The sequence below is a fragment of the Gambusia affinis genome, linkage group LG09, assembly GCF_019740435.1.
Source record: "Gambusia affinis linkage group LG09, SWU_Gaff_1.0, whole genome shotgun sequence".
NCBI classification, from domain to species: Eukaryota; Metazoa; Chordata; class Actinopteri; order Cyprinodontiformes; family Poeciliidae; genus Gambusia; species Gambusia affinis.
This window is the reverse complement of record NC_057876.1, coordinates 4114083-4139806: the sequence shown is the minus strand read 5'-3', so window position 1 is coordinate 4139806 and position 25724 is coordinate 4114083. Positions and strand designations below refer to the sequence as shown.

At 40.3% G+C, this 25724-nt stretch overlaps 3 protein-coding genes across 6 annotated transcripts; all 3 read right to left on the bottom strand.

Annotated features, from left to right (window-relative positions):
* Positions 1-483: 483 nt before the first annotated feature.
* snx25 (sorting nexin 25) lies at positions 484-17194 on the bottom strand. Of its 3 annotated transcripts, none has more exons than XM_044126208.1 (22): positions 16828-17194; positions 16059-16630; positions 14716-14800; positions 11309-11525; positions 9569-9741; positions 8315-8501; positions 7847-7917; positions 6135-6325; positions 5885-6016; positions 5382-5531; positions 4657-4782; positions 4373-4537; positions 4136-4267; positions 3891-4031; positions 3447-3560; positions 2278-2355; positions 2105-2188; positions 1890-2007; positions 1734-1800; positions 1466-1647; positions 964-1064; positions 484-874 (listed from the first exon to the last, which is right to left on the bottom strand). In XM_044126208.1, exons 2-22 carry the CDS (start codon positions 16407-16409, stop codon positions 809-811), a joined length of 2931 nt encoding a protein of 976 aa, XP_043982143.1. In that variant the 5' UTR covers positions 16410-16630; positions 16828-17194; the 3' UTR covers positions 484-808. The 3 variants fall into 3 exon arrangements, with proteins under 3 accessions (XP_043982143.1, XP_043982142.1, XP_043982144.1); XM_044126207.1 differs by having other exon boundaries at positions 16059-16759; positions 16979-17194; XM_044126209.1 differs by having other exon boundaries at positions 16979-17194.
* Positions 17195-18286: 1092 nt separating this feature from the next.
* Positions 18287-22036, bottom strand: fgl1 (fibrinogen-like 1). The gene is made up of 7 exons (XM_044126674.1): positions 21900-22036; positions 20966-21131; positions 20653-20812; positions 20482-20570; positions 20022-20110; positions 18975-19162; positions 18287-18889 (listed from the first exon to the last, which is right to left on the bottom strand). The coding sequence occupies exons 1-7, from the start codon at positions 21951-21953 to the stop codon at positions 18691-18693; spliced, it is 945 nt and encodes a 314-aa protein (XP_043982609.1). The 5' UTR covers positions 21954-22036; the 3' UTR covers positions 18287-18690.
* A 1598-nt stretch (positions 22037-23634) lies between these two features.
* LOC122836804 (calnexin-like) lies at positions 23635-25605 on the bottom strand. 2 transcript variants are annotated; one of them, XM_044126675.1, is made up of 5 exons: positions 25434-25605; positions 25136-25200; positions 24335-24454; positions 24148-24250; positions 23635-23917 (listed from the first exon to the last, which is right to left on the bottom strand). In XM_044126675.1, exons 2-5 carry the CDS (start codon positions 25196-25198, stop codon positions 23847-23849), a joined length of 357 nt encoding a protein of 118 aa, XP_043982610.1. In that variant the 5' UTR covers positions 25199-25200; positions 25434-25605; the 3' UTR covers positions 23635-23846. The 2 variants fall into 2 exon arrangements, with proteins under 2 accessions (XP_043982610.1, XP_043982611.1); XM_044126676.1 differs by having other exon boundaries at positions 24148-24234.
* Between the last annotated feature and the right edge of the window lie 119 nt (positions 25606-25724).

Here is a 25724-nt window from a genome sequence, read left to right as displayed (position 1 = left end):
AAAATAAGAAAAACAAACTTTTACTCCCTTTTCAATATATTATAAAAGGAATGCAAGTCATCGGCTTTTGTTTGTCATTTATTGCTCATATAAACGCTCTCTAAACAATTTTCTTTTTGGTAAAAATAAAATCTATCAATAATCATAAATAAAATCATCACAACGACGTTCACATGAAATTATATTGCACAATTCCAGGTCTCAACAAGAATCACAGAACACAAGTGTTGTTGCTCAGGCCGTTTGTAGGAATGTTCAGAGGTCAGAGTGCTGAGACTTTTCCTGGGGAACAGAAGACCAGGACTCCGTCATCCATCCGGTCCGCGATTTTCTTTTTTTTTTTTCAAATCACCTCCTGCCATGTGCAAACATTAAGATTTCCACTTCAACTTATGAGATTTGCTCCAAAATATTTTGGTTTTAGTATCGATTTGGAATGTCTGTGTCTCCAGAAAACAACTAAAGAAACATAAAAAAAAAAACAACAAAAAAAACATGTTACATAATCTCACAAATTAAGACTTGTTCTTTAGTGAACGTGGCTCTCTATTACAGATACAACTAGTGTTCTCCTTGAACAAAATGAAGTGCCAGTCCTTCCTTTCAGGCCGCTGTCAGCTCGGTTTGCCGTTATTTCAAAGCCTTCACCACCCAAGCTCAGACATTTACCCCACAACTTTCTGTCTCTCTCTTGGCACTCTGATTGGTCAGCTACAGAAAGGGTGAGGAACAGACGCCGGCGGTGGAAACCCCTACTTCCCCCCACCACACCGTTCCACTTGGTGAACCAGGGATGTTCTGTCTGTGCTCAGCTGTTCTCTGCTGCTGCTCTCAGTTCAGGACAGAGCTCCTTCAGCAGCATTTCCATCAACACCTGACACAGAAACAGACCGAGTCGTTACACATAGCTCTGTAGCTCTCGAGAATAAAAATACCAGAATCTGGTTTGACGGTCCGTCTTACGTAGATGAGATGTTTGTTGGCGTTGGCTTCCTGCAGGGCGTTGAAGATCTTGATGATTCCAAAGCGAGCGTTCTGCTGGCCGACCAGGTTCGTTAGTGCATCTGATCGAAACAAAAAACACATACTTATCTGTCCATATGTGTAATGAGTAAACGACAAATTACTGAATACAAAGTCTAGCAAAAGTTTTCACAGTCCTAGAATTAGGCCCAGAAAACGTGCCAAGCCCAGTGGTTGGTCTCTGGGGCAGTCATTCATTCAGCAGCCCGTCGTGTTTTTGAGCTAAAAAAATATTTAAGGTTGACAGGAAATTTGAAAATATCACTTGATAATTATGAGCCATCAAAAGCTTGGAACATTAATACCTGATCATCAACTATAAAGTCTTAAAAAAAAATCCAAAACATTTTAAAAAGACTTTAAAAAAAATAAGTAATGATTAGCCTGGTGGGAGAACAAGTAAAGCCTGCCAGGTCCACAGGAAGTTTCCAGAAACAGCTACCTGGAATGTTGTCCAGGAGTTTCTGCTGAGCCCGCTCCTTGGTTTCGCTGCGTTCCGAGTCGGTCCGGACCTTGGCGTGAGGCGCCAGCTTCCCGTTAGGCCAGAAGGTGTCCCTGAACACGCTGATGTAGCACACCAGCATCTGCTCGCAGAAGATCCAGTTTACAGTGTCCCGGATCTGTCTGAGGGAAGGAACGCGTCGCGTTAGCGCTGATCACAGACAGACGAAAACCCGGAAAGAGCACCGAGAAAAAAAGCCGGTATTTACTTGTTGATAGTTCGTCCAAATGTAACCTGGACTAGTGCAATTAGAGTCTTCCTCACCCACTTAAACACTGAGCAGGAAAATGAGACAGAAAAGCAGTTAGATGAATCCACTCTGATGTAATTTCAGGTCATGATTCTGTTAGCGTTAGCCGCTCACTTCCTCTGAGTTCAAAGATTTCCCCGATCAGCATGAAGCAGGGCTCAGCCAGGGCGTTTCTGCGCCCGTCCGCCTCGTCGCCGTAGTCCGACAGGTCGCTGTCATCGTCCCCGTCCTCCTGCAGACAACCAATCACAGCCGTGACACACAGGGTGACGCTAAGCATCTCAAGTTCTCATCCGACCTGCTGGGAAGAGAGGGAAGCCGACGTCTACCTCAGTGTGGGAGAAGAAATCTCCAGGTAACCTCTCCAGAAAGGAGGCCAAAGAGAAGGAGGACTTCTTCTGAATAGACATCACCTGAAACGCAGAGCGGCACAGGAGGCCACGGTTTGAAAAACCACAAATATGTGTTTTTGATTTCAATTTGGATGAAGAGACCATGTTACTTTGAGGTACTCTGGAGACGGGCTGAGGAAGGCGTAGAGTGCCTCCGACTGGCACAGTCGTTCATCCGTCAACAACCGCTGCAACAGAGGACACCGGAGTTATTGTCAACAGCACTTCAGTGGTTTAGATTCAACATAAAGATAAAGATTCAACATCTGGTTTCCCACGGTTACATAAAAGAGACATTTGGTTGTTTGCTAATGTGTCTTGTCACATAAAAACCCAGATTTACAAGGTGTGGAAAGTAAACAAGCGCCATCCATCAGTCTTACTACGGTAAACCTGTTTAAAAACAGGCTACATGAGCTGATAGTCCAACTAATCAGCTGGCTAAAATCAGATTTATTTGTTACTATATACGGAGCAGCACAGTGAGAGTAAATATTTCAAATAATTAGGCCTATCACCATGACAAACTCTGCAGGACAATAAAGCGTCCCTGTCCTTTTCAGACCGTTTTCAACTAAAATAATAAGAATTACAAACTTTAATTTCTAACATTCATTTAACATTTTAAATATCCAAAACAACAAAAATTCAAATGGATTAGGAATGCTCTGTAACCAAAAGTGCATTTCATAATATTTACAGTTCATCTAAAGACAGGGACGACAGGTAAAAGGGCCAGTCTGACTTTTGTAAAAAGATAAAAAGAAAATAAAAATGGTTGCTGCACTTATCAAAATGGCGGCTTTTCAACGACATTAAAGCGGAGAATCACTTTGATGATTGTCATCACGTGATTAATTGATTTATTCCTTATTGTGACAGGCTAACACACACAATGCATAGCTGCAGATGAATCCTTTGCTACAAATAATCAAGTATTTACTAAAGACAGGCTGCTGGTGGATTTTAGACAAAAAAATATTTGATGTCTTATTTCAAAAAGTAAATTAAATGATTTTCATTTTTAATGCATTTCTAATACTGTATAAGTCAGTGGTTAAATGAAAAATCTGCAGAATGGGATAATTGTTATTTTTTCCAATTAATCATCAGATTAAAAAAACAAAACAAAACACCAGATTAGTTGTCAGATTAATCGCTTACTAACATAACCCTCAGGAACTGTCCTAATGTATGTTTATACAGAGGGAGTCTGATGCCCACTTTAAACACACATACACACACACACGCCCACACACACACACACTGCGAGCTTTACCTGCAGGAAGGCATTGAGCTGAATCTTACTCTTCTCCAGGAACTTCTGGTCGATGGATTTGAAGGGAAGTTTACTGAGCGACGGCAACTGGAGTTTCTTCAGACATGGAAAACACTGAGGAGGCCAAATGAAAGATTATTATTGTTTATAACAGGCGTATAATATGAGCCTTTAGAATATGACTGTAATTAATATAGACTGTTAAGAATATTAATAATGACTTAATGCATTTTCATGGCTGCATAACTTCTCAGAAGAATTTTTGTCCAGAACTGAGAGTCAGACAAGACCTCATCACAAATGAGACACAAAATAATGTGGTAGTGAAAGAATCTGAGCCCAATATTCATCTGATTTTTACAAAATGGTTCTGATTCCCAAATTGATTACAATGCAACGGAATAAAAAAAGAACAGGGATAGAAGAAGAGTGTAGCAGCTGTACCTCTGTGAGTTTGCGGTGTAACATCTGGAACTCGGTGAGTTTCCTCTGGACGCTCCAGCAGCTGTTGGCCATCTCCTCTCCTTCTGTCAGGCCAACACACACGCTGTAACAAGCTATGGTCTCGCCGCCTTCTTCTGCCGCCTGGAACCGTTAAAAAATTGATAAATAAAAAAGGTAGTTCAGATGGACTCCACACCGCTTTAGCCGCGTTCTGTTTGAGTGGTGAGCAAAGTGGGCGCGGTTACCTCGGCAGCGGTGATGCTGGCCCTCCAGTGGCCCAGGTTCTCACACCACCAGTCGGTCCTGGTGATGTGCTGCTGCAGCTCGCTGTGCTCCTTCTCCATGGCGCCGATCTCTTCTTTTAGTTTGCTCACAATCTGCGGAAACACACAGATTTGATTCATGGATGAACTCTATTAATCATCCAGCTGTAGGTGGATGGAAACCTGAAGAGCTAACACAGTGAGCTTCTCATCTGCTACCTTTTTGTCTGGTTTCGGGGCGTTCTGGATGGAGCCCAGCGCCTGCCGCTTATACTCCAGTTTGTCATACAGCTGCCGTAGTTTAGTAGCAGCGTAGCTAGCTTGCTCGTTGATTCCTTTAGTTCCCTCGTCGCACACTTCCTCCCCTGGATCCAGACCCTGGCACTGCACAGAGGGACACGGAAACAACACGAGGACAGCTCACACACACACAAAGAAGCCAATCTCGTAGGGTAAAATCCATGTGACGCAGACGCATCTTCTTTTTTGTCTGTGTATCTGACCCCGTTGCCCTTCTCCTCTGGGCTGCACTGTGATTGGCTGGGGGACTCGTCTCGTCTGATCAGCCGCTCGTAGAGGTCGGACACCAGGAAGGACGGATAGTAGCGCTCCCTCATGGTCTCGGCCACCTGGAGAACATTTCAATATGTTTTATTCTTGCTGCAAGAACTGCTCAAAAAGCTCCAACCTGAGTGGACATTTTGGAGGAAAAAAAAAAAAGCTAAAGAAGTTCTTCTATCCCACACCAGACAGAAGGACTGTTAAAGCCTTTAGCGTATGCTTCATCATTTATAGCAAAAAACACAAAATACTTCCAATATCAACACGTGAAACGCTCAGGCCAGCATCCATAAGTAAATCTGATATGGTTGGTTATTTTTTTCAATTAGTCAATTAATAACAGAATAGAAAAAAGTGCTTCTTTTGCAGAAATTGAACCTGGTGAAGCTAAAACTGGGTCATATGAGGAGTTCTGGGTCAGACATTTTTACAAACTTTTTATTTTCATCTCACATGTAACATTTTTTTGTACAGTTTTGTCCCAATTACATCTGTGAGTGTATTGTTTGTTCAGCAAATGGCCTTTTTTAAGTCTTTATACTGAACCTAATGACTGATCTCTTACAAAATTAGTGGACGGTTATTTCGATAATCGATTCTTCACGATTCTTCACGATTCTTCACGATTCTTCACGATTAATCGTCTACGTCTTAAATCCCATTTTACCTGCTCCTGCAGTCTGACGAACACCTCGGTCCCTCTGTTCCCCACCAGACTCTGCTGGATCTCCTTCAGGAGAAACTTCTCCACTTGAATCTCTTTGCTCTCCACAAAGAACTTCTGGTAGATTTCTCCCACGATTTGGGGCACTTCATTCTGCCAAAACAAACGGAAACCAGTTCACAAAGGCTTGGCATCGCCTTTACACGCTGCACATCAACACCACCCGCCCACTGCCGTGTAAACAGAAAATTCAGCGATACTCCTAAAAGCAAATATTTACGTAAAAACGCTAACAGAAAAAGCAGCTGGTATCAATGCATGTTTTTAATCGGATAACTGTAAAATCTTTAACTGTACAAAATCTATCTGAATTTCTTTATAGGATGATATTCCTCAACTTTAGCTAAGATTGAAGTTAGTTCATTAGGTGTAAATTTCCCTGCACTCTTTTTTACTTTAGTTTGGAACAGCTGGGTTGAACTCTGATGAATGTGCCTCCTGAATACCTTATTGGCAGTTTTCAGCATTTCCGCCAGTTCCCAGAAGCTTATCAGAGTTCTCTTATCAACCCTCTCCATGTACGCTCGAAAGTGTTCTCTGTAGCCCGGGTTACACAAAATATCATCAAAGTGGAGGATCTGAAAGGAGGTAGAGAACACAATGGGACCAAAAGCGCTTTAACGGCCAACGACTTGAACAGAACGGTTTTGGTTTTCAGAATTAAAACGCTCCCTCCGGCGTTTCCGTGCCTCTGACCTTCTGGCTCTGCGGTTCGTCGCCGTCATCGGCTCCTCCTTCCTCGCTGTTCTCGTAGTTGGGTCCACCGAGCAGGCGGATGCGTTTCTCGCACTGTTTCTTGGCGACGGTCAGCTGGTTGATGTAGCGCTTCATGTCCCTGGCCCTCAGCAGGTCGGCCTTCATGGCTGCCGACTCTTTGCCTTTGCGCTCTGAATGAGGGAAACGAAGAGGAAGGTGACGACGTATCCGAGAGCGGTGATTAGGTTAAACCACAGAACTAAAATGATCCCAATACATGCAAAAGCTGGGATTGTAAAAAAATATATATATTTTAGTTAGCATGAAGGTGGTATTATTTATTGTCCATATCTTTACATTATTTTGATTGAAAAAGTATTTGATACTAAGCAGAGTAGTTCTGCTGGCTAGCAGAAAATAGTGTGAATAACTGGTTTATTACCGAGGTATCAGCGTTTCAAACAAACAAATGTGGGATCCCACCAGGTTGTGTGTTTTGGCCCCAATATATTTATATTTATATATAGGTATATAAACTTTTTTTTGTTTTTATTTGTTTACAGTTGACAAACTTCTGTTTTGACTTTATAATTATTACAGACGGCATCATCTGTAATGCGAATAAAAACAGTGTTTCATAGATAGAGTTAGAAAGGCAAATTAAAGTTTTAAAAGGGATTCTCTATTCCTCATTGGAAACCTCATAATGAATTCATAAAGAGGAAAAATTTGCAAAAGTACTGCAATATCAAATAACACGAATTCTTTCCAAAACAACAGGGCTTCATATTTTTACTGTTTGCTTATTCTTCCATATTTCAGTTATTGTTTATAGGCGCAGGCATGTGTGACTAGTTCTGTCGCAATAAGCGACAATATTTCCATTTGTATAATTTATTGACAAAAGTAATCAGACTGGTGCATCGGTATCAATCAGCCCCTTTTTGAACGACAATTTTCATTACAGAGATTTCATAATTCATTTTATTTTGCTGATTTGTTTTGAATAATTTAAAATTTCTTCCAGTTACAATTAAAAGTTAAAATTTAATCTTTATTGATCTATGAGACTTTGTTCTTGCATTATTATGCCATTACCATATTGTATTGCTTGAAAATGGTCTCAAAACAATATTATCGTTTATCGCGATAACTTCTGGGACAATTTATCGTCCAGTAAAATTTGTGTCACCACAGCTCAATATCTGCCTTACAAACAGATGGCAAAAAGAATCTGAAACACACTGAGTCAGAACAACATGTCTAGTTTTATTGTCATGTTATGTGATTGAATATGTGTGAACTGAATGATTGAAAATGCCGTCAGTAACGTAAAACAGGTAGAAAAACACTGTTAAATACTGTCCTGTAGTTGTGTTTCCCCCTAACAACATTGAACATACATGTATTCATATTTATTTGTATTAACTGCAGGGATTGGGACTCACAAACATCCCTGAATAAGTAGAAACTATTAGCTTGTTTGTCTGGAATTAGATGGGGTGTCTCAGGAAAACTAGAAAATGACAAAAGAAACCAAGCAAGCTCAGTTTAAAAGGAACAATGATGCATCGGTCTAACAAGCCAAACTGCTTGCTAAATTTTGGGAACATGCTGAACAACACCGTGTTCAACACACTGGGTGACGTGCACAGCAGACTGTGCTGAGGCACACCAATTACTGCCGTCACATTCTGTCGATTTCCTTTTACCTTTTTGCTTCTTGAGCTGAGGCAAGCTGCTGATGGTGGTGGCGTGGATAATTTCTACCACTATCTGATACCTGGGATGGAGATGGAGAGACCAGAAAACGTGAAAAGACAAAATGAAACTTAATTACGAGGATTCTTTACCTGACAAAACACCATGAAAGTCTGTGTGTCACCATTATTTCCTCCAATAATGACCCACACGTAGCAGTATCATGTCTAACACCCCTTTGTAGATCCGCCACGCTGCTTTAGAGACGAGCTCTGTTCCCATGGAAACCACACACAGCAGCAGCAGGAGCACAAAAAATATTAGTGATTAAGCCGTCTGTTATTGAGTTTATACAGGCAGAGTGGTGCATTCAAAGAACGTCTGTGCAGATACAGAACATTCTGCGTTTAATGAAGCCATATGTGTGTGTGTGTGTGTGTGTGGGTGTTTGTGTATGTGTGGATGCGTGTCTGACATGCCTGAGTTGTTTGAGGAAATTGACATCAGTGGAAGTTGATATCAGCTTGACGAAGTCTTCGTAAGAGGCAGCGTAGGTGTAGGCCTTTTTCTGCTGCTCTGCCTGCTGCTCCCTCTGCTCCAGCTGAGACAGCAGCATCCTGTTGATGGAGTCCGGGTCGCTCAGCACCTCCACCAGAGGCTTCAACACTGCAGCAACAAGCAACACAAAACGCAATCACAATTCAGCGCTGGGAAGAGTAGAAGAAAAGGAAAGGAACAAACGTCTGTTGGGGTTGATCACAGGTTGTGAAAGAGGGGAAATGCACGGTGATAAGTGATTATATTAGTCGTCAGAGCAGTAGTACGTGCTGCAGGAAGTTTTGTTTTTAGTTGCTGCTGGCTAAAGCAGCAGGTTTTTATGGGTAATTTTCTCTAATTCATTTCTTTTGCGAGAGGCTGACAAATCAGTTTTCGCGATTGGTTGAATTTTTTTGGTTTCATTTGTGGAAACTGGATTTTTTTCCCCACCAACCTCTTTGTTTCCTATATCACACATTCAACAACAGTACAATTCAGCGCTGGGTAACAACCTTGGGTTTCTAACATGCCCAAGGTTGTTAGAAACCTTGGGCATGTTTCTAACAACATGCCCAAGGTGGACATGTTGTTAGAAAAGCTTTTCTTTTTTTACAGTTTCTATTTAGTTGGACTTGGAATTAAGGTCAACAAAATGTAAAGGTCAAGCTAAGTCTTTGTTTTTTATGAGAACAAAGTTGTGAAATTACCAGGATACAATAACAGTAATAAGACAATAAAAATCACATGGCAAGGCTGAAATAATGCCAGAATAAAGTAATTTTATCCAAACTCCAACATGCCAAATTAAAAAATATCCAAGCTTTTTTTCCCCCCTCATTAAAACGACTTTTATTTCTTCTCCTAATTTTAAAACATTCTCCTGGAAAAATTGTGTTTTTAATTCTACCAATTTTAGGTCTGTATTCTCATAGCTAGTCAAAAATTCTTGTAGCAACCACCAGAAGCAAAGATTGATGTAAAAGCCACTTTTTGAAAATATTTTCTGCCATTTGTAAAAAAAAATTTTAATTGGATCTGGTACGACAAAAAACTGAGATTTTATTTTTAAGGCACATCATCCAGCTCTCATGGAAAGGGAGTCAGATTCATTTCCACGTTCATTCAATTCCAATAAAAAGAATATTTAAAAAAATAAATGAATCAAAGCTCGTAGAGACGTAGAAGGACGTCAGCACCTTTGGTCGTAATAACTTCTGTGAGGCAGCAGCGGAGTGTGTGAGACTTGGCGTCCTTCTGAGGCAGCAGACACAGCAGCAGGATTCTCGCTACACAACGGAGGAAGGCCATCTCTGTGTCAGGACAGACCAAGCAGGGATGGAGAGGAAATGGACGAACAGCTTCCTCTGATCTTTGTACACAAACACACACAAAGTAAATATAGAAACAGATTAGGGTGAGGGATAGTGTTACATGCACCGTCATATTCATTTGGAGCTTTTGGACTGCAGGATGGAAGAATCTTATCATATAAACTATAATGGTTTCTAAAGCTAAATTTAGCAGTTTGAGCTCCATCATCTGTTGAGATTTGACGCTCGTGGTGGGCGGATGTTAACGTCTGAAACACAGACACATTTTTCAGTCCGAGCTTCACGTCAGATCAGCTCAAACAGGGTGAGGTTGCTATGACTCATCCAATGTCGAGCTGTTGTTATTCCAATTTTCCTAAACTGGACAGAAGAAGACACGCCGCCGCTGCTCTCGTAGTCGCCAACCTGTCGACGACAGACGTCACTGTGGCGAGGTCGAATCATGAACTTCGCCCGATGTGCCAGGATAATAAAAGCAGATGAAGCGTGAAGCACCGCTCCGCCTGTCCTCTCGGTCGTCTTTTGTGCGCATCGCTGAGGGGGAAGTGAGCTTTTAATGTCTTTCACGCTGCATCAGATTGATGGGATTTCATTCCGTCAGGAGATGTGAAAGGTCTGGGGGGGGGCAGTGGTGGGTGTGGAGGTCTTTGACAGCAACTCAAAAGGGGAACACGACTCCTCTGAACACCAACAACGAGTCATAATGTCAGAATGAAGAAGGCCGATAACCGGCACTAAAATTAATTGTGTTCTTGCTGTTTCAATTTGTAGGGGTGGACCGATTACAGTTTACGATCACCGACACCGATTTCTAAGGATGCTGATTTTTTTTTTTTCCCATCTGAAAAGTTGCATAATACAGCAACCTTTGCAAAGGTAGATAAAATTGGTTTCACATACAAGTAACACCCAAAAATAAAAAAAATCTGGGGCAATTTACTTATCCTATCATTATTCATGATAAATGTCTTTGCCACAATAAATTCCAATTCAAGATGTTTAAAACCTGACAAAACTGTTTTTTATTTTTACTAATTTCTTGACTGTTTTTTCAATTAAAGTATCAATAAACATATCAATGCAATTTGTAATATGTGTGCAGTTTAGTGGCAGTCACAGCCAGATAGTTTCCTAATAAAGTAGTAATAAACGGTTCTTATTGTAACTTTTATCGTTATCACAATGGTACCGCAAAATATGGTGAGAAATGTTTAGGTCCATTACATGTGGTTGTCTGCTACAACTGAATGCAGATAAAGTAGACGTGTTTCCATCGAGGTTTTTATTTTACTGCACGTTTTGAAGTATTGCATGTGAAATACCAAAATTCTGAATGACAAAATTCCAATACGGATAACGTAAATACCGAATAAATTCTGACGTAACCAACTTTCCACATCCACCGGTGGTCTGTCAACAAAACTTTGGGAAAAAAATAAATAAAAATTCTACATCTTGTTTGTTGTTTTTTCACAGCCATTCGTAGCGCTTTGCGTAGCATGGTCAAGTTGTTCCAGACAGAAGCGCGCATATTTCGCGTTCTCATTTTTGTGACATTTTCAAAGCTCGCTCAAAGACTGGACGGAAACGTTGCTGAGTGCCTACCTTCCAGACGCCGCCTTGAGGTCAGTGAAGTGGGAGTGAAGGATGCGGACGCTGTCGTAGCACACCACGTTGACGACATCTATGCCTGCGAGTCTGGATCGCAACTGGCCAATCATCTGCCACCAGTCCTCCAGCAGCATGGAGTACAGCTGGCCCTCATCGTGACTCAGGGAGGCGTACCAGGACAGGATGTAGTCTCTGTAGGCCAAGTCGAACACTGGGGGGAGACGGAGATAGACAGAAGATTCCAATGCAGGTTGGCTTTGTGTAGGAGAGATGAGAAGATTAACGGTTCAGTTAAATGGAGTTCAATTTGCCAGCCCTGGAGCCTGATTTCTTTTTTTTTTTGGTAACTAAAACACGAATTAAACAGCTGCAGAGTTAGTCCAACAGGTTTCATTTCCTCAAAGGCCAGGTGCATCACAGGCAGCGAGGTATAAAAAAAAGGGACGGGTTAACTTTATCACAGCGATAACTCATAGAAGCAGAGACTGACGTGACTAACTGTAGGAGGAAACCAGAGGAGCAGGACACAACCGTGTTCGGCTCATTCAGAACAAACGCTGGCGTGATGCTAATCTAAAAATACACAGGACGCCTCATTGTCGGAGTCTATTAGAAGCTCCAATTAGAATTAATGAGGAATATCAAAAGCAAACTTTGGTGATTGTGAGAGCTCTTATGACCTCATTTCACCACCTCGCTCTTTTTCAGTCTTAGCTAATGGTGAAGTTGTTTTGGAAAACATGGAGAGAGTCCCTCATCTGATCAATATAGCCAAAGTGGACTTTGTCATCTGAGCAGCAAAGATATGCAGAGAAACCAAATACAAAGGCCGAGTCCCAGGACAGGATGAATGTATTGGAGAAATAAGAGGGAAAAAAAAACCTATAAGTGACGAGGATTTCTTCACAGTTTAGAGGACGTTAGGGGTTGTGCTGTCGACAGTGTGATGTCACCTCTGCTTCTAGTGTAAATATTATAATTAGATTAATAACAATAATAGTAACTTCAACCCCTAAAAGCCTGAATGTATATCCAATTGTACAAAAAAGGTTACTTGTGTTTTTCTTTTCAATTATCTTTTAAATAACTTAGAGATTATAAATTTCACCATTGTGACTACAATTACATTGAATGTAGGTTTGATGCTAATTAGAAACACCAGGCACTTTAAGACTGAAACGGACTCTCCAAGCTTACTATCTTAATGTATTGATTATTTTATTGTTGCAGTTACTACTCAGATAAGACTTTGACAATATGTTTTTGAACAACTGTACAGTATTCAAATACAGCTCAATTATAAAAGGGCAATTTGGTTTAAAAATAAAATGTGTTTTCCAACCCATAGCAAGTTAAATTTCTGATCTTAGTTGGGTTTCTTTAGCCTTACAAATGACAGAAAATATTTTTTAAAGAGGGATTTTATTTAATTTTTTTCTTCAGTGAGTTAACCTGAATTCAAAGTTGACATAAATAGAAGCTGTAAAACACGCTGATCGTATAATATTGTAATTCTTGGGTGAGTTAGAAATTTGATTACACTGATGCGATCATAGCCAATCTTTTGATACATAAAATCAGTGCTACAAATTGAATTTCAACATACACTTCTGAACAGACTCCATCGTACGGTGTTTCCAAAATGGCAACATTTTTGCTACTTTGAACATTATTTGTGTCCACGATTTCCTGATCCAACCAGAAGGCCTTGGACTGGACAGAAACTCAGAGTCATCAGATCACAGAGAGCAGAAGCCGACTCTGAATACAAAGCCATCAACCTACTCCACCTGCCAGTCACAGTGGAGCATGTACAAATCCCCTTCTTCTACTGTGTAGGCGTTTGGTAACTCAGTACAAATCCTGGAGCCATCTGCTGCCTGGCAGACACACACACACACAAACACACAGCTCCTCTCGTTGTGTAGATGTGTGTTTGTGCAAATGCTTGTGTCTCCCTCCCCACGCCTTTTACTGGTGCAACAGTGGGTCACTGAGAAGCAGAACAGCGCCATCACTCAACATTCTTATTGGGTTTTTTTCAAAAAAGAGAAAGAGATTTTTACTAACAGAATGTTTTTGTGACGAAAGATGCTAGAAACGACACACAAGCCTCCATGGAAATGACACAGCTTTCTTACAATCAGTACATTTTCACCCTGAAGCTCCATGAACTGACAATTCTCTAGAGCAAAGAAACAAACGGCTCATGGATCGAGTCTTTGACTGTACAAAATAAAGAAAGCTCCCCAGAAATAAAAATCTAGGCAGGAAACTTTAATTCACATGTTAGAAGAGCGTTTGCTCCACTGTGATCTAAAGAGCAAATTGAAATGTTTTAAATCTCTGACCAACTAATCCTTTTGTATTTCCTCCTCGTTGCACAAAAGATTCAAATCTCTGTATGAAGTCTCTCTCAGAGAAATGAGTCGGGAAATGAGCTGGTAACCAGATTCAGACATTTTTAAGCTTGACTGATGATGACTTTTCACTTGCTGACTGGAAACATAATAAACCTCCGTTACTAAATTTCAGGATTAGCGAGATGTTTTAGATTTCACTCAGAGGAATCAGAGACATTTAAGAATTTACTGAAAGGTGAACTGCATTTTCTATTCTACGACATGCGGAGACAGGTTCGTGGTTCAAATCCTCTGTTAAAACTCAATAGATCTGAAAATATTGGTAAAATGTTATTGATGTTCCTAATTTCAATAATTAAAGGTGTATCCTGCCACAGGGATTCAAAACTTCATATTCAAGACTTTTTAAGACCACTATGAATAAAATTTAAGACATGGATCATAACAGAAATTAACAAACTTCACCAAGCCAACTGGCGAAAAATTTACACTTACTCATGACAGTCACAAAAATCAATCATTGGTAGTTTTTTGCAACTTCCCCTGCTAGCTAGCAGAGGTATATTAGCACTAATTAGCAGTAGCATCAGTGGTCTTGTGTCACAAAGCGAAATGAAGATGTCTCTTTTTTTGCCTGACAAAAAAGTCCCCAGGAGGGGAAAAATAAAAAACATAAAATAAACAACATTAAATAGTTCCATAAAGATAAAATGTAGACCTTGGGAAAAACATACTTACTTTTTTAGAGGATTTAAGACATTTTAAGGCCTTTACATTAGAAACTGACCCTTAGATACATAAATTTAAGACTTGTTAAAGGATGTGCGGACACACTGTGCCTGGATTATTAAAAATACACAGTTTCATATTCTACATTTACAGCTCATAAAGAGAAATATCTGAATTTAGATGTTTTGGATTTTCACAAAATCTGGAAAATCACTGCTCAACCCCAGGCAGGACATTTTCACCCAAAATACCAAAACTTGTATGGCTCGCTCAAGTTTTTTATACGTCAAAGCATCTCTGATGAATTACCTTCTTTCAGGGCTTTGTCCACGTTGTGCGACACCACCACTCTTCTGCTCAGGAAGGACTCCTGCGCAGGCACCGAAAACCGACCCTGAGGGACAACCAGAGCACCAGGTCACTTCACTTTCAACCTCACATTCGGGAAAGCAGAAGAGATTAGCAGTTAGCATTTTAATACGACTAAGAGAGGAGAACTGTATCCCTGATAAACAATCTTTCAGAGCTGACGCGACACGTCAACAAGACAGTTGTCTGCGCCAATCTCCCTCCATCGTCAACAAGTCATTGGCACACAGCAGCAAACCACGCAGCCGAAAGACAAGCCAGCTGCAAACAACGCATTGTTTTTCTGAAGGGATGGACAGTCATTTACTGGGTGCTGAGCGGAAATTAAGCAGGATGGCATGAATGCGAGAGTTCAAGATTCAACCTATTTATTTATTTTTTTAATTGCAAGAACAAAGAAAAAACATGAGAAAAACTGAATGAGAATAGAATAAAGCTAAGAGCATGCAGGTATGATGACAAAGAAGATTGGTGTAGATGGAGACTTTACCAGATTTAAATTATTACAAATTAGAACGGAAATAATTTAGGAAGAACACAATGTAGTCATTGTTTAATAACAGTATTGCTTTCTCTTTAATATTGTAGTTAACAGGTCCACGTCTATCCACTGATACTTTACTCTGAAGCAGACCAAATCTAATTTTAATTCATTTATTCAACTTTAGCAACTTAACCTTGCTCTTATTGCTGAAAATGAACTGAATCTAAAATATATTTTCTGAAAATTGTTGTTGAGCTCAAAATAGTTTGAATAATGTATGTCTTTCTTTTAAAGATGTGCAAACATATCTTTGCCACAATTTATTTTTTTTAATTATTCACTTGTTTAATTAAAATGATTGTACGTTTAGTTTATTGTTGAACTACAGATAGATAGATAGATAGATAGATAGATAGATAGATAGATAGATAGATAGATAGATAGATAGATAGATAGATAGATAGATAGATAGATAGATAGATAGATAGATAGATAGATAGATAGATAGATAATTGTTTTAAATTTCAGCATTTTCAGAAGAAAATGTTTTAGTTTTTACAATTTTGACCCATATCATTGGTCAAAATTATCAATATATGTTTAATTCTTAAGCTACAAACTAAAAATGTTTATTTTGTTTGTTTTTTATCTGGGTAGGAGGGTGTCCAGGGAACTAGTTATGTCAGCCCCGCAACTGGCCAAGTGTTTTCTTTTTTATCCATTGTTACATGTACTAAAATGTGTTCGCAATGAATATATTTATAAATATACATATTATTCGAAAGAGTAATCATCCTACCATCAGCTTATTGAAGAACTCCAGACGGGCAGCTGACTGCCTCCTGTTTCGGTCAAAGCAGCTGACTTTCAGAGGGCTCTTCCTGACCAGCAGCACGAAGCTCCCGGCCAGGAAGCACAGTAAGGCGAATGAGACGTAAATGAAGAGCTTCAACAGGACAGAGGTGAGAGTCAGGCCTCCCCAGGCCAGCTGAAACGCAACAGCCGCCACCACACCCAGGCAGAAAGCCGGGACGACCCGGAAAGAGGACCCGCCGGTGGAGTCGGGACTGGCCGCCATGGGCTCCTCTTCTCCTCCGGTACAGCTGCTCCCTCCAGCCAGCGGCGTCGTGGTAGTTGAGGGGGTGGGCATGCTGCGACCTCACCATCCATATATCTGTCACTGCTTGTTAGGCTGCAACTCCGCAAGTGCCAGCGGCAGGTGTACGGTGTGCACTCCGGTATTCCATCGACTACAGCACTGTCTCCAAGAAGAGGCATCCCCGCTCTGACATCTCCTCCTCGAGCCGCGCCGCTATGTCTTCCCCGCTCTTAGCATCGGGCCACCCGGTGGCAACAGGCACTGAGCTCCGCCTGCGACAACAATCCAGACAGGAAACGCACCGCGCTTGTCTAAGCTTTTGATAGCAGCCTCCCGGAGAAGAGAACAGACAGAAAAACCCAGGGTGATGAGATGATGGAGGGAGTAATAAAAGCCGTCACCTTGGAGACAAAGAGGAGGAAGAGAAGCTGAGTGACTGCTAACTAAACTGAACTAGGAAGAAATTTACCTGAAAAATAACAATGGAGGACAATATTGTTGCTCTTTAATATACTTTAAAAAATGTGTCCAACTGACTAGCAAGCACACTGTCGGAAGGTAGCCTACTAGCTTGCTCGCTTAGTAACCAGTTCAACATCAGCTAAGGTTAGCTTACGCACCTCGCGAGTTTCTGACAAGAACCTTACACTTCCGTTTTCCGGACAGCTATACCAAGTCGTTTCAACAGGCTGAGCAAGCTTATAAGTATTACCACTATTTCGTCAAGAGCCGCCAGACAAAATCAAGTAATTGTTATTCTCCTTAAACCTCCAGCTGACTGACAATCTCTCTCAACGTGAAGCGGTGTCAACCAATGAGCGTTAGCGTTAAGCGCTGACGTCTCGCCCGTTTTTAACCTCCGTACAGTTTGAAAGGGCGGGGAGTTCCATCCTGAACACAGCAACCTATTCACTGGTAGAAGCGCCGCCCAGAAAAGCGGCTTCCCGTATCATTTAATCAAGCGTACCAAAAGATAAAAGCTCGTGCCTCGCTTGTGTGACAGATTTTTGTCTCAAGACAGCCGTTCACAACAAAGGCGCCATTCAACGTCAACAGCAATGAATATTTTCACACGGAGCGATGATAAATCATATTTCAGCTATATCTAAATTAAATATTAACACGGATATTACTTTCTTAAAATATTTAAAGTGTTTTATTGAGCAAAAGAACAGTACTTCGTTTTTAAGGACAGGCTGGAAGACAGACATGCATGTGTAAAACAAAAAATTTCTTAGGAGCATTGGGACTGTATTTCCAGATATTCACAAGTACATTCTTCCTTTCTGGAATATTCTGAATTTCCTACTAAATCTATCGATGCAGAATAATCTGCCATATTGGTCATGGGCACACACACAGTCCTGTTGTTTATGGATTTTAGATGTTCAAAATGAAAACCTTTTACTTTAAATCTAGACTATGTAGCAATTTAGAGTACAAAAGTGCTCTAATTAGTATGATTAGAGCTCCTATGTCTCCTAATCAGACATAGGAGGTGAATTTTCTTATCTTGCAACAGCATAATCGGACATGAGTAAAAGTTGTTTGATTGTATGTTGTATATTCTATTCTGGTTATTTATACTCTAGGAGTAATCACAAACATCTACATCTATAGACCAACCTGAGATAAGATTTGCTTCCTACAAGCAACAACAAACTAGAAGATGGGTTTAGAAATAAGATGAAAACAACTGGAAATTAGATGGACTCATGCTTATGTTTCACTTTGGAATCTGTCCCCTGTTAATGTGATCACAAAGTCACATGTTACACTACTAGAACATGGACCACATGAAATTCCCCATAGACTAGCAATGTGTTGTTGCAAGTTGTGAAATGAATCGAAAGTAAGACAACATACCACCCTGTGCTTCAGTAAAAGCAATGGATTTATTTGCAAGCACATTTGATGATGAGTTTTGAATTAGCACAATGTTTGACAGAGCAGTTTTGAAAGAATATGCCACTCCGTGGTTCAGATAAAATATACGTGTTCAGTCAACTACAGCTGTGTGATAATATCTCATGTCAATCCAATGTTTCATTACTTCTCAATAACGCTGACTTCAGACTTCCTCTTATGTCTTCAAACCAGACAGCTGCAACTTCCTCTTACAACATTTAAGTCTGTAGAACTGACCAAAACTTTCACACATTCTCAATTTTGTCCCTTTGTTTGCGCCGTATTGTGTATGCAACTCAGCTTTGCCCCGACACAATACAGGATTCTTATACGTTAACAGGAAATGGTCAATGCAGTTGTAAGTACTACAAAGATATGGGTGATTGCAAAGTATTTTTGCTCCATTTGCCAAAGCAAGCATAACCTAGGAAGGTGGCTTGAGAGAAACTGCCACCTGGTCGTCAACGAGACGGGTTTTGTAGTCTACAGGTCTCAGCTTCATGATGCTGGTCTTCAGCGAGTACCACCACCCTCTCCAAGGATACCAGACCACACCGTCATCCGTGGAAGCACTGTAGTGTCCGTTAGGATAGTACACGCCATTGAGATTGGCCGAGTGGCATCTATGGAAAATGCCAGTCGAACAGAGCATTTTATTTGTTAATGTCATTGGAAGACATAAATGTGGATTTTTGTTTGGGCTCGTACTTATTGAACCACCAGCCCCCTTTGTCTTCCTGAGCGCAGTTCCCTCTGTAGTTGTCATTGTCCTGGTCATAGGTGCTGAATTTCATGCCCTGGTGACTGGCCCATTTGACCTCAGGAACCTGATAGCTTCCAGTCAAAGCATCTCCAGCGGTACCAACGTAGTCTCCAAAGGAAAGGCGGTAGTGCTTCTACTGACAGAAGTAAAAAATAACAACTTGCATGAGGTTAAAGGCAGAGTTCAGGATGTTTTTTTTTTTTTTTTAAATGAATAACGTTAATAACTCTTAACTCTTAGTATTTTCACACTGAATAACTCTAATTTAGTTGCCAACATCCAGACATCCAAGACTAAAGTGGACTTCTATCATTTCCAGTTTTTAAAACTTTGTCAATGGAAACCTTTAAGATGTTGTCACATTTGAGGTAGGTGTTTATTTCTACAAAATGTTTCTTTTCAACAGGACCCTCAGGTATTAAGCAATGCACCAATAATGACCCTGCTAAAATGTACTGCATACCTGATCTTAAATTGTTTTGCGTATTCTTTCCCAGTATGTTTCACACTGACAAATAAGTAGAAGGTAGGAGTTAGAGCACCAAGTCCTACTTTTATTTCCTGTGGAAATAATCATTTTCTCTGTAAATAACCTTCCAATGCAATCATGACAACAAGTTACAACTAGATAAAATGAGCTTAGCATAAAACCATTATGATGGTTCTTAAAACTGGAGTTGTTTTCAGACAGTGGAGGTCCACTTTGTCTTTGGTTTAATCTATCTAGCTGTCTTTCCAGCTAAATTGCTAGCTTAATGGCTACCTAGTTATAACTGGCTAGCTTAATAGCTATGTAGTTATTACTAGTCAGCTTAATAGTTAGTTAGGCATAACTAGCTAGCTTAGTAGCTAGCTAGGACTCTTAGGTAGCTAGCCAGCTGAAATTAAGATATAATGTTACTTAATCTATTTTTCTTTAAAAAATATATATTTCTTTTAATCTTCAAACAACCACACACATAATGTATTTCATCAACTTTTAGGACTTGGACCTTTTCATTTGCTACTTGGAAGTTCTTGTACTCAGCATAGCGCTGGTGGCCATCAAAGTCTTCCAAGTTGATCTTCACTGAATAATTTCCTGCAAAAGAAGGAGCCACAAGAAAGATGATAAGTTTATGCAACATACAATGTAGCCTGTCGAAACTGAAGCACTGTTGTGTTGATACGAGGTTGTTCTGGTGTTGGAATCCCAGCAAGACCACTGGAGATAGACAGCAGCAACCCTGTGAGAATTTTGCGACCATAGATAGAAAAATTGATGAGCAGATGATGTTTGTGGATAATATGAATGTTCTCCAAAGCACTAATAGTTGTTATTTTTGACCACTTGATGGCAGCAGACAAACAAAGGCTACAGAAAAGGCACACATGGCTTTTTCCATACAGTGGATACTTAAAACAGGATTTATATGTGTTAGTTTCCAGTCTACAAAGCAAAACAGTATTAACCTTGTGTTGTGAGGAAATGCAGGTTGTCGTTTCCAAGCCAAAATTCTGCATTCAGGTCTCCAAAACCATCCTTATACTCTGTCCACGACCTGATGGATTAATAGTTGAGATGTGAATATTTTTTACACAGATATTGAGTCTTGCCTATGAGGCAGCATGCTGCAGGCACACCTGTTAAATGCCTCTGTGCCATTAACCCGTCTCTGCAGGACAGTCCATCCTCCTCCTTCAGTCATATCACAGTAGACCTTGACCGCTGAGGGGCTCCCACTGGGCCTGATCCGATACAGACCGCTGGATTTGAACCCAGAACTGTAGACCTGGGAGCAGTCTGACACACAGAAACACAAGTTTGTTTATCCAACACACGGCATAATCAAATACAGTTTCAGTATGGTTTTCACAGGATTTTCACAGGGTTTCCTCAGGGTTTCCTCAGGGTTTCCTCAGGGTTTCCTCAGGACGCGAGGCAGTGGGCGCTGACCTGCGTGCTGGGTGTCCTGGACCCGGTCAGATCCGGCATCGTTATTGCCCTGTTGGGTCATCAGCTGTAAGCTGCGTAGGAGGAGCTCCTGTTTCTGTAGCTGTCTCTTCAACAGCTGCTCCTGCTGCTGCAACCGAGCCAGCTCCCCGCCACAGCCGTCTGACGCCTACACAGACACATACACACATAGGTGTTGTCCCTGAAGTGTTCACATCTATTCCCTACCATTATCTCATTTGGTTTCAAATATGCCTGTTAGAAACACATTTAGAAACCAAAATGTAGAAAATATGTGGAAAATAAAACACATTGAAATTATGCAGCCTTTAAAATAGATAACCAAGTCTGCAGAAATGTCAGCTTTTGCAGGAAATATATAAAAATGTCACTGTGTCGTGATGGTACGGTTTGAGGCAGGTAATCTGTGAAAAAAGTCAAGCTCCTGTAGCTTGTCCCAGTACTAGCTAGAAGCAACCAATCAGAGCCAGGAGGAGGGTCTTAGGTCTGTCAGTCATGCCGTGTGCGTGCCTCCTAGTGGCTACCTATTAGCGATTAGCTCAGTTAGGAGCACCAAACCAAAGACGGGTCTCCGTCTATGTATACATTTTATAAAACGTGAAGCTCTATGTTCACTCTTGAGTTAATATAGAGAGAATAAATTAAAACCTAAAAGAAAAACTGTAATATATTCATCCTTCTTGTTATGATCTGAAGGTCTGGCTATCTTTTAAAGCCTTAATAAGCAGACAAAATGTCTGTGATAAACACTCCATGAAATACAATACTGTTCAGCTGAAGGTGAAGTAAAACAGATAAACAGAACCTTTTAGTCTCCATTGTGACAAAATATGGAAAATTCAAGGGGTACATGGATTTTAAAAAGCACAATCACAGAACACCCCAGAACAGCATGCGGATTATTCAAAGTATTCACCTTGACAAACTGGGTGCAGGCTGCCAGCAGTATCAGTGCTGTTAGCAGGGCCATGGTGGGGCCTCTCTTTCTCTTCTTGTTGACAAATTGCAGCACAACCAAGCAGGGAGTTAGTAAAGCAGACTGATTCTTCTAAGAGTTTGGGTTTATCTGCTTGATTCTTGTCCTGGAAAATGGAAAAATCTTCCTACAACTGAGTCAAAACAATGACACAGCAAAAAAGGAGGAGCACCTGGAGAAATGCCTGATTCTCCACGGTGATAAAACCCACCAAATGTTCAGAACAGATGTGCCCAGAACCTGCCAAGACCAACTTCACGTTAAAAACAAGTTTCTAATATTAAACTTGTTGTTAAAAACACGCTTAGTGTCTCTTGGTAGTAGTTGTACTGTGAATCTTTGATTCTTCTTGGCCAACGCACCGTGGCTCCTGTCTGCCCCATCCTGTGAGTGTCGTTGAGAGACCTGAGTAGTCCTCATCTTTCTGATTAGCAGCTTTGTGCCATTTGAAATAATGGTTTGGAGTGGCTAAATGCGGCTGAAGGTCAGCGTTTGTAGGAGGATGGAGGACGGAAGGAGGCCATTTGCCTCCATTATTTGGTTGCATAATTGTTCTGTGACTGATTGCAGTCAGACGGCTTCGTTTTATACATACGGTGCGGAAAATAAGTATTTAATACACTGCCGATTCTATCAAATGGAAAGGTGTTTTTTTTATTATTATAACAGCATCTGAATGGTGCGAGGCAAAAAGAGAATATTAATAAAAAATGAAAAAACACAGAAAAAACAATGAATGAGTTTGAAATAATTAGCATTTTATTGAATGAAACAGTTAGAAAAATAGAACTTAGTATCTGATACAGAAAGCATCTTGTTTTCTTTTGTGATTAATGAAGAATATTACCATAAACTGAAACGTTTAATGAATGCTGAAGGTGAATTTAGACTGGTGAATCTAAATGTGTGGTTGAAAAAACGCAATTAACCTAGGAAATATTAATTCATAATGTATAAAAATGATATTTTTCCCCAACCAACACATATGTTTCTGACAGGAAATGAGATGTTTACCTCTCCAAAGATAAAATAACTTATGGAAATCTATGATTAACTTTGGAAACTCACATTTATGTGTTTTTATTTACATTTTAATGAGGAAAAACAGCATGCTGGATATTATTCAGATTTAGCAATCAGACAGCATACGTCATAGTCACTTCTAGGGCTGAAACGATTAATTGGATTCATTGTGATAATTGGTTATTGAAATAATCATCAACAAGTTGAGTCATCGATTAATCGCTAACTATGTACTAACTAAATGCGGTCTCAATAAGAGAAGGAACAACACACTGAGGGCAGTGACTGAGTGAAAACTGTTAAAATAAATAGTCAGCTCCTTTCGCTGTTCACTTATTACTCCATTAGCCTAAAAATAATCAACAGATTAGCTTAATACTCCACTGATGTTAACTTGAGCAGAAAGGGCTGAGCTTCTCACATGTTGATTTGTATATTTTTTACTACAAATAACCATTTGTAGTAAAAAGTAATGCAGTTGTTGCATTTTAGGCAATGAAAGATTTGTTTTCTTATTTAGAAAAAGGAATTGCAATGTTTGTTTATTTGCATTTTTCATGTATTCCTAATATTGTGTAAAAAAAAGAAGAGAAAAATCAGCAAAATGTGCACATTTTTTATGCGATTAATCGTCAGAATAACCAACTAATCGTCAGAAAAATCGACAGTTTAATCAATTACTAAGAGAAATGTAAGTTGCAGATCAATTCACGTCCTTGGGGAATCAGTATGAGAGGTTCAGAGCAGCTTCCGATTTGTCCTCATTACAGTCAGAAGCTTCATTTACACACTGAGTCCTGGCTGCACCGCTCCAGCACCACCAGTAGTTTTAGAATAACAGTAAAGTTAGTCACACTGAGAGCATTACTGCTTGCTCAGCAATCTCTTGTGAGTTGACGTTTCCTCTGCGGAGCTCTGTTCACCGATCTGCGATCCTACGCAAACACACACACACACACACACACACACACACACACACGCACACACACACACACACACACACACACACACAAAATGTTTGGTTTCTCAGGCGGTGAATGCATGTTCAGCTAAAATAATCATAAACAGCTATACCTTCATGAAAGCTAATAATTATCAATTTGTTTCAGTTTGGAAACTATAACAGACGTGACTAAAAATAAATAAATCTGAGAGACTTTGTTACTTTTGGTTTCTGCCGATTTTCTCCGCGGGGAGACCTCAGGGTCGTCTGGTTGGACATCATCCGTTTTCTTGTAGTAATACGGTTGGTCTGGTGGGCCGAACCGCTACGTTTAAAACACGACACACAGTTCCAAGGTTTGCAGCTGCGCTACTTACCCAGAGAATACAACAATGTTGTCACAAAGTACCTTGTCAGGCCACATGAAGCTGACAAAGAGAACGAGGGGAAGTCCAACGACGAAGACGTAGACGCCCATGAGCCAGGGACGCTGCTGGATGGACAGCATGATGGACTCTAAGAAACCAGGCTGCAACATAGATGGATGAATACAGTGTTGGTTACATACCTATGCAGGGCTGGACTTACAACCATGTAGGCCCACGGGCTGGAAACCGTCTTGGTGCCCTATCCTCTGAAGAAACTTTGCTTCCCTAATGCAATTTACAATAGATTTATAGGTAGTTCTATAAATAAACCGGGTCTGAATTGATTATACCAACTGATTATGGTGAGTTTAATACCTCCCTTGGCCAGTAGCTTCACGTTGTTACCCTCCCAATCCTCCCCCCAAAAGAATTAAGAAATAATTTTGAAATACTTGAGTGTCTATATTCTTAAAAGTCCCAGAATATTATTGCAACTCTCCTGATGTGGACCTGTAACTAAAATACAGTGCAATGTTTTCAAAACATGCATCCATATAAAAAAAAAAAAAACAACAACATAGATTTTGTGGCCTGCCCCCTAATAATTGGTGCCCTGGGCTACTGCCCCTGTAAACTCTTTCTAACATTTAGCCCAGCTTGTAATGTTTTCAGATTTTTAAAACCATGAATCGTTTTCATTAGATTTTACAATCATGTGAAACATTTAGTTGAGTACAATTTCTCTCTACTCTGCCTACGTTGGAACGTGTCTTCTTAAAGTTGATGATTTTGCTGATGCAAATGAAAGGAAAACGAATGCACACACAAAGATAAACTCTTACCTGCCCTGCAGCAGACACTGCAGACACCAGCATCACACCCAGCAGCAGAGATATTAACTGCATTGCTAAAAAACAGAACAACAAAAAACAAACATAAAAATGGAGTGAAAAGTTATTTCGAAGCACTGAGGAAATCTACCTGCATGTGTGTGTACATGAGGCTAAACTAAGTGATCCAAACTGAAGCTTTTCTCTGCAGAATGCTTCAGCCAGCGAGGAAACAAACTTCACTGCATAGAACAGCATCATGTTGGACTGGAAGCAGGTTCAAAAACAAACAGCAAATGAATTATTTTACCTTTTCAACCTGGACAGTGTTCTCTGTCTCCTGAAGCCACTTCCTCAAAGCGTTCAGACTTGTGCTGTTGGACTTTGGTCAGAAGCCACTTGATTGCTAACATTGACTCCAGGTTACAGTTACCACATTACACAGGTGTCAGTGTCCTTAACACACACTTTCACACAGCCTTCATGCGGAAACATATCAAGTTATGATCTTAAATTATATGTAGCTGCTGTCAAGGCAACTGCATCTGGTTTGTTGTTTTTTGTTATTTGATTTAAGTAGCAATAGTTAAATTTTATTTAA

Bases quoted from the DNA above. Each gene is read 5' to 3' on its own strand.
- fgl1 (XM_044126674.1), bottom strand. From the start codon at position 21,953: ATGGCCCTGCTAACAGCACTGATACTGCTGGCAGCCTGCACCCAGTTT. The intron at 20,571-20,652 runs GTGTGCCTGCAG...TTAATCCATCAG, and splicing joins GGCACAGAGGCATTTAACAG to GTCGTGGACAGAGTATAAGG. The intron at 19,163-20,021 runs GTCCAAGTCCTA...TTCTGTCAGTAG, and splicing joins TCCAAGTAGCAAATGAAAAG to AAGCACTACCGCCTTTCCTT.
- snx25 (XM_044126208.1), bottom strand. From the start codon at position 16,409: ATGCCCACCCCCTCAACTACCACGACGCCGCTGGCTGGAGGGAGCAGC. The intron at 11,526-14,715 runs GTAATTCATCAG...GTCTCCCCCCAG, and splicing joins GGACAAAGCCCTGAAAGAAG to TGTTCGACTTGGCCTACAGA. The intron at 8,502-9,568 runs GTGCTGACGTCC...TTGTTGCTGCAG, and splicing joins AGAAGTTATTACGACCAAAG to TGTTGAAGCCTCTGGTGGAG.
- LOC122836804 (XM_044126675.1), bottom strand. From the start codon at position 25,198: ATGCAGTTAATATCTCTGCTGCTGGGTGTGATGCTGGTGTCTGCAGTG. The intron at 24,455-25,135 runs GTAAGAGTTTAT...TCTATGTTGCAG, and splicing joins CAGTGTCTGCTGCAGGGCAG to CCTGGTTTCTTAGAGTCCAT. The intron at 24,251-24,334 runs GTACTTTGTGAC...TTTTAAACGTAG, and splicing joins GCTTCATGTGGCCTGACAAG to CGGTTCGGCCCACCAGACCA.